General features: G+C 43.8%; 1 protein-coding gene across 1 annotated transcript; it reads left to right on the top strand.

The window, feature by feature from the left end:
- The first annotated feature begins 542 nt into the window (after positions 1 to 542).
- On the top strand, positions 543 to 8,135 carry cdc42ep3 (CDC42 effector protein (Rho GTPase binding) 3). The gene is made up of 2 exons (XM_019882233.1): positions 543 to 784; positions 6,408 to 8,135. Exon 2 carries the CDS (start codon positions 6,563 to 6,565, stop codon positions 7,631 to 7,633), a length of 1,071 nt encoding a protein of 356 aa, XP_019737792.1. The 5' UTR covers positions 543 to 784; positions 6,408 to 6,562; the 3' UTR covers positions 7,634 to 8,135.
- Positions 8,136 to 8,357: the final 222 nt, after the last annotated feature.

Raw genomic sequence — 8,357 nt, 5'->3', positions numbered from 1 at the left:
CTACATGTCCTCTGCAGATACTGCATTGCTGCAGTGTTCTGCGGCAATTAGTCTACTCACACTGTCGCACCAGCCTGCTGCAACTTAAGACTTCTTTGTGCAGCATATTCAGCAAAATACAGTATTCTAACAGGAAATGGGAGGTGGTGTTTTTGGAAAGAATGCATGTGACAGACAGATAAGGATAAAGACACGAAGTAATAGTCCGGTCCAGTCAAATGTCTGCAGGCTGTCCGCTGAATTTACAGAATAGCTCTTATCAGATGTGAGCATTTAGACAGTCAGAGAGACAAAGTGAGTGAGCACACAGACACATGCTCTCCCTCATGTCATGTAGCCAGACATCCACATGCTGTTGGTTGCAGGGCTCAAGTTTGCTATTGTTACAGTGCCACCATTTCACAGGGAAGCAATAAAGCAAAACAATCTGAGGATTGAATAGGAGAGACGGCAAGCATGCACAGGTGTTGCAGGAAAGTGAGAGAGAGAAGCAGAGAGGGAGGGAGGAAGGGAGAGGGAGCGTAATGACAAGAAGGCGAGAGGAAGAGGAGGGAGGAAGGGGGTGAGGGAGGTATAGGAGGAGACTTAACTTACTTCACAGAGGAACAGGAGCCTCAGAGCAATTCAAAAACAGCTGTCAGGCAGACATCCCAGTCGACAGAAGTGCAGCCCCAAGGCAGAGATCTGAGGCAAGGCATCCGACATAAGAGAATCCACTGAAGACAAACACACAGAAGAGCAATGAGAGTGCTCTACCTGGAGAGGATCGAGCTTTACTGAGAAGGTAAGTGGGCACAAGAGTGTTTATTTTTCATCTATCTTTGAATTGCTGAATGTCATAATGTAGTTGTAGTGTGAAGGTTTCCATGTCGATGCCCAGGTTAGTATTGTGGGACATTTTCAGCAAATCTCTCAAGCAGATAGCTGACTTAAACTGACACGTGTGAATGCATGCAAGCCGTGTAAAGCAGATTCTTGAGGTCAGACACTTGACTACCAAGAGCAAGTTGATTATGATGCCTCAAGCGTAGTCCAGCTTCACAATTACAGTAACACAGGTTCATCTTTTGTAAAAAGAAAAGCTGGATTTGTCTTCATCCCTCTGTAGATTTTGGATTTTCAACAGGCAACTTGAAAGAAAGCGTGTGTGTGAATTTGTTTTGCTTTGATTTGGGTGTCCGACTCATCACACACGAAGGCTAATGCTGACAAGATGCAGATGGTAAAAGGGGAGAGGAGATTGAACAAATGCTCAACCCTGCTATTTATTTTGCCACCACAGCCCCTCAGAAGTAAGGCCTTTGCCTTTAATTGAGCCTTTTTTAAAGAAACAAACGGTTCCGACTATTCTATGGCTATCATTTTCACTTGAAGTATAAGGAGCGCTTTCAACTTTTCAAAGGCATGAAAGCCAAGCCAGTAGTTTAAAGTGGTCTTTTCTACTGGAGTACGATAATTAAGCCTAAAACAAGACCTATTTAAAACAAGACAAATACCCTAGCAGCACATTAATCCTATCTTCAGGAGGAGTATTTACTAGGTGCAGAACTTCTATTTTGGACAAATAGGGAAGTCACATGCAGGTCACATTTTGAACAGCTGCTCCTCTTATTCGATGTGGTGCCACCACAAATATGCAATGTTGTCATAGGGTGACACCACTAATAATATAGTGACCCACTTATATTGCACGTGACTTGCCCCCAAATGCCCACGCAAATCACGAGCCACACGTTGAATGCCAGATGCCAAAATCTTTCAACACCTTCCTCCTTTATTCTGCCCCACATTAATGACTAAGTCCCCGAGCAGGGACTGACGAAGCAAAGCTGAGTATTTAAAGACGCTGAAAGGGCTCCAGATCACTCCATGCCCACCCAGCGAGCTGTTGATGACCCAATGACTCTCTGGTTTATCATGTTAGATGAATTCTCAGGAATGTGTATTTAGGAAGGGGTGCCATTACATTCCAACTTCCTCAGAGGTATAAATGAAAACCCTGACCGCATTCTGTTGTGTTGGCACTGCTTGACTCTTGAGTGGTCAACACGTGCAACATTAGCCTTGTTTGAACAAGTACCAAAAGCAGGGTGTAAATCTGGGTCTGGCTTTGTGCCTATTCAGAGTGCTCCAAAAACAGCAGATTAATTTGAACTGCAAACGTCACCCTGCTTTGTGCACCATGAACTTAACTGTTGCAGTCACGTCGATTGTTGTTCACACCGAACGTGCTTGACAAGCATTGCTCTAATTCTCAACATTCTCTGATATGTGAATCATCTCCAGTGAGCTCAGTTTCATCTCACCACACCTCATGCAGGTGTGCTGTGTGTTGGCAGCGGTAGCCGAAAGCAGCATGATTGTTTTTTTCCCAGTAATTTGCATGTGGCTTCTGGAATTCCTCTAATGTTTGCCATATAAGCCAAAATGGCCTACCACCAGGATGCCTGATGTGAAGGTCACAGCCTCAGGCTTTCACCACACCAGCTGGCTTCTTACAGACCACAAATGTTGACCTTGGCTCGGCTTATAAGAGATGCCCTCCATGTGAGACTACCTTGTTAAATCTATGCAGGCCAGAGTATTTTGCCATTTCATCTGGTTGATCAATAATGGCTAGTTATTGGCACACTTGGCCATAACACAAATAAAACAGGGAGTGAATATGAAGTTGGGTGTCCCGTTTCAAGTACATCTTCCCTTCTTCCAGAAAGACAGAACTTGTGTTCAACATTTATGAGGTCATAAGTCACTTCTGTTGGAATAGAAGGCCTGGTTCTACTTACTGTTCAAGTTCATCTCACAGGTGTTTGTTGGGGTTGAGGTCAGGGTTCTTTGCAGCCGTAACTAAGTTTTATAGCTAACAGTGACTTTTTTTCATGCTAGAGGCCTTACAACATGCTCGAAGCATGTAACCAGAGTTAGACCACAGAAAGCTGTTTTTAGATTGGAGCAAATGTTTAACCTCCTGGGCCTGAACTGTACTTGAACTGTCAGGGTTAGAAAGAATTGAGGAGCAGTTCAAATCCGTTTAGATAAAAACTAAAATTGTAGGGCACAAAAATATTAATGGAGGCTACATCAAGAGGAAATGTCTCATTTATTGTTGACTTGCTTTTTCTTCCTGCTTATCATTGGCAACGAATACTTCCTAGAGTTTGATTTTTCTTTTTTTTTTAGCAGTCAGCTATAACATGTGTGAAATTTTAATTGAAGTCGGTTAATTAATGACGTCAATATTTTGTCACAGCATAGCTGAAACTTATCATCAAGGATGTTTTGGTGAATGTAATTAGTGGTTATGCCCCCTATGTTGAATTTGAACAAGAAGAGAAAAGATAAATTCCAGAACACTCATGCAGAGAGAGTCTCATGATGGGTACAAATTTTAATGGTGATGAAAGCACGTTCGCCTCACAGTTCACAGGTTGTGGGTTCAAATTCCAACTCTGGCTACCTGTTGGGGTTTGCATCTTCTAACTGGGCATGGGTGGGTTTTCTCCAGGTACTCTGGTTTCCTCCCACATCCCAGAAGCATGCATGATAGGCCCATTGAAGATTGTCCGTAGGTGTGAATGTCAGTGTGAGTGGTTGTTTCTTTATATGTGCCATGTGAGTGGCTGGCTACCAGCTCAGGGTGTACCAAGACTCACGCCAAAAGTCAGCTGGGGTACACTCCAGCACACCCGCGTGCCAAGTGAGCATAAGTGGGATGAAGAATGGATGGATGGATGAATGTTGATGACAGACTTTGCCAAAAAGATGGAAATGGCCAGAGCCAGCACTATCTTACCCAAAAGGTAGAATTGCATTTTCAAATTAAGCTAATTGCTGGTGTAATTATCTTAGTAACATGGATAGGCTGTCCATCCATCCATTTTCTAATCCGCTTACCCTCATGAGGGTCGCGGGCATGCTGGAGCCAGCTGTCTTTGGACAGTTGGAGGGGTAGACCCAGTATTGGTTGCCAGCCAATCGCAGGGCAGACAGAGACAAACAACCACAATCGCAGCTATTGACACTTCCATTGAGTGTTCCATTAACCTGCCATGCATGGTTTTGGAATGTGGGAGGAAACCGGAGCACCGGGAGAAAACTCACGCAGACACGGGGAGAAGATGCAAACTCCGCACAGGAAGGCTGGAGCCGGAATTGAACCCTGCACCTCTACAGTGAGAGGCTAATCAGATGTCCACTCTCCCGCCTGGATAAGACATGTTGTTTTTTATTTACCTTGTTTATCAGTCAGGTCGCTTCTTGATTTGCCACATTCCATTTTATGTCTCAATTCACGGACTCATGACCTGGGAATTGTCAGATCTCTGGTTGTAAATATTGAACAGGTTTTACATTTTAAAATTATCAGCCTAACCCATTTTGTACTCCCATTATCAGAACAAAATCACTCTCACACCTCAGACCACAGGGGAATCGTACTCACGTGAAACCTAAAATAGTCTCCTGTTTGTTGTTCTTGGTCAAGAAGGGACAAAATTAAGACAAATTGAGCCCAATGAACTTCATCTGTGCAACAGAACAGGCCTGAAGCCACAGCAAAGAATGCAGGAACAGTGCGAGAATGAGAATAAAAACCTTAATGGAAAGTATGCGGTACACAAGTTAGGCATCATTCGCACATGATCATTAAACACTGTGTCTTTTCTTGTCCCTCCATCTTCTCTCGGCATAATTATTGGCAAACAAATATGCTCGCTCTACCCCTCACACATGGCGTACATTCAAAATTGCTATCGGTCACAAGCGCAGTCAGGCATGTCACACGAGCACTCCAATACTGTTGAGCACAGTGTTGTTGTTCACCACACAGTGCTTGTCATAACTATATCTACAGTGTAGCCCTTGCAAGATAAAGCTTGATTCCAAATTCTCACCTTGTGCAGAACATTATAGCCACACTTTCAAGAGAACTTCTACACTGGATTCCATGTTAAAATTGCTGTCAGAGCAGCAGTTTCAAGTCCCAGCGAGTGCCGGTCTCTCTGGCTCCGCACTAATGTGCATGCTGAATAAACATAGCCTGCCAAAAGTGTCTTTGATAAGGTTGATGCAGTATGTCTGTGGCGTGCAATGGAGCAGGAATGTGGAATGTCTTTTTTTCCACCCCCTTGTCATTTCTTTTTGTTAAACTAGATCTGACTGTTTTCAGTGATGTACTTACTGTCAGATGGTCACTGCAGACAGACCTCATCAGTAAATGCCTATAAATGGGCAAGCTCTCTCTCTTGCCACTCATCGCACGCACGCATGCACTCCAAGAGAGCGAGAGACAGAGACAATCTACCTCTGTTGCCGCTCCAGTGTTTTGTCTTAACAATGTCTCACTATATCAGCCAAACCCAACGTGCCCTCAGCCTTTTTACAGAGTTCATTCCACACTAAGCTTGTGGTGACATTCAATGGTTATTCAGTCATGGAAACAACTCACAGAGGGCAGAAAGCAATCAGTAACTTCATCAAATTGAGTACCCCTTAATAATGTTGACTCCTTCTGATGAGGTTTGCGCCTTTTCATCTAAAGTCAATCTTGTGCTTATCAAAGCCAAATCACTTCTCTTCCCAAATCTGCATCACCTTCTTTCTTAAAATCCACTTGCCCTTATTATATGGCTCTTTCCAATCCCACTAAAACCTTATCCATCTTGTATGTGCCTGCGCAGTAGCGCTTTTCCAAAGCAGGGTGTCCTCCACGAATCCTATTATAGTTCCCCATTACTGGCGCTCTCCCAATCTGTGAGCCAGCTGTTCTACATTAGCACATCCACAGTGGTGTAGACCAAAAGAGGCCCACATGAAAAGAGATGCACCCATCCTCTGCTTTTCAGGCTTTTAATATCGGCAGATGCAAGCTGAGCAATGTAATGCTTATTCTTCCTTTTAGGATCCCAGGTGTATTTCTTTAACTACAGATTTGTATTGTTATTACTGTCTGGAATGCCCTGTTCAGCAAAGAGACAGTCCTGGTAGATCAACATCTTACTTTCTTATTTCATTCACCTGGCCTGTTGCTTCCATCTAGAGTTGATGGGGCTCATGTATAACACACAGGCCAATAAAAAGTTATGTCCCAGTAAGGGCCCACTATTTGTTCTTTGAAAGGCTAACTAGGTGGTGGTGGCAGCATGCCCTTGAACACAGAGTCGACAGGAAAAGGATATCAGACACTCACATAAAAAGAAAATTGCTGTAAAGCAGTAGGGTTTGTGTATACAACTGCTAGCTATTGAACCATTTGTCTGCATTAAATATAACATTTACAGACTTTTAAAACACTGTGTATTGGTAGCAACAAATCTTATAAGAGACTTAAAATTGTTGTAGTTGAGTTCATGTCTGACCAAAAAAAAAAAAAAAATGCTGACATTCTCGGTGCTTCTCTTTGATTTCAGACAACAGTGCTAATTGGAGTCCTATCGCTGCAGTTGTTGGAAGACTGGTGATACCTGCATGGACAACGTAATACTGAGAATGTAACGCAAGATTCTCCTTGGGGATCTGTCATCAAGAAGTTGTAGACCTACTACCTGAGCCTACTCCCACAGCCATGCCAGCAAAAGCGCCAATATACCTGAAACCCACCAACAGTAAGAAGGGGAAAAAATGTCGCCTGCGCGATATTTTGTCACCAGACATGATCAGTCCGCCACTAGGCGATTTTCGGCATACCATTCACATCGGCAGAGGTGGACAGAGGGATGCCTTCGGAGATATGTCTTTCCTCCAAGGAAAGTATGAGCTCTTGCCGGGGAAGGTTGATTTCCAACCTCAGTACGGTGTCCAAAGTGAGTTTCTACGAGCAAACAGTACAGGCGATGCTTCCTTTGCTGACACCCCATCTCCTGTTCTCAAGAATGCCATCTCCCTCCCAACCATTGGTGGCTGTCAGGCACTTAGCTTACCGTTGATCTCCTCGACAGTATTCTCGATGCCCCCACAACCGCTAGGGGACATAATGGGGCCTTCATCCCCCGTGAAACCTGACAGTATTGAAGATGTAGAGATCCTGCAGATGGATGCTTTGTTGCACTCAATGGACAACTTCAGTAGCAAGGCATCTCCTCCCTTCAGAGACATCCAGTCAAAGCCTGACGTCCTTTTGGATCTCCTGGAGAACATGAAAAAGCCTAACTCAAAAGCAGTTATCAAGACTAACATAGCAAACAAAAAAGAGAGCAGGATTGAGAAGCAATCCACTTATTACATCACTGGTCATAGCAACACCAGCTACAAAGCTAACGGAAGCCTTCACAGCAATACAAGCAGTGACAGCTTTGAAAGTTATGCGAGAGAGAACTACAAAGCCAAAATTTACAACGACAAGAGTAGTCTCATTGACGAGAACAACGGTTCAGGACATTTTTGCAAAAACATTAACCTGGAATTCAAGCAGGAGCTCTCAAAGTGCAATGGAGAGTGGGTGGATAGAGACAGTGGGGTGGAGGAGGGCCGGACCTGTGATTTTGACATTGAGTTTTCCAACGAGAAGAGCGCATCACAGGAGTCCCTCACCCGAATCACAGGGTCCTTGTTCTCCCTTGAACTTGATCTGGGCCCATCCATCCTGGATGATGTGCTCGACATAATGGATAAACCTGCAGTGAAAAGCAGGCCTTGAGCTGCACTAAGGCCCTTGGAGGAGAAAGGGAATGATCCAATGAACAACCTCAAGCCAGGAGGAGACAAAGGACTACTGTATGTGAGCTACGTTGGACAGAGTTGCCTATGTTTTCATTACCAAAACATATAAATATTTTGGCTTCTATGGAGTGTTTTTTTTTTGGCCTTGCCGGCATGTTCATATGCATGTAGTACTGAGTTACAGCATTATGCCTTTAATCTTCATCTATCCATCCATCCATTTTCTGCACTGCTTATCCTCACCAGGGTCGCGACTCGCGAATGTGCTGGAGACCCTCCCAGATGACTTTGGGCGAGAGGCCATTTTATAAATATTCCACATGTTTTTCTTTTTCAGATTTGAGTGGCAAACACTGTTTTTGTGGGTTCAACAAAGCACTCTTTGATTTTGTCTCCAATATCTGCCTCTTTTATGACAGAGTATTGTGCATATTGTGGTTTTGAATTTTAACACAAATAAAAGAGTTGTTTTTTTCTGATCTTGCCCACGTTATTACTGCAAATGGGAAAATGCACCACAATTACAAGTCTGAAACATAGAATACAAATCAGAAGTTGAAAAACAAGAAGCACACCAGGGAAACTGGAAACATGTTGAGTTACGAAAGAAGGAGAGATTGACAGAAGGTCAGAATGGTTTTATTTTCTGTCCTCTAACATTCCTTACATTCTGCCTCCTTGCCCTGCAGTGGGAGCACCGG

Source organism: Hippocampus comes, unplaced genomic scaffold (genome assembly GCF_001891065.2).
Source record: "Hippocampus comes isolate QL1 unplaced genomic scaffold, H_comes_QL1_v1.1 scaffold36, whole genome shotgun sequence".
Lineage (NCBI taxonomy): Eukaryota > Metazoa > Chordata > Actinopteri > Syngnathiformes > Syngnathidae > Hippocampus > Hippocampus comes.
This window is presented reverse-complemented; position numbering and strand designations above follow the sequence as displayed.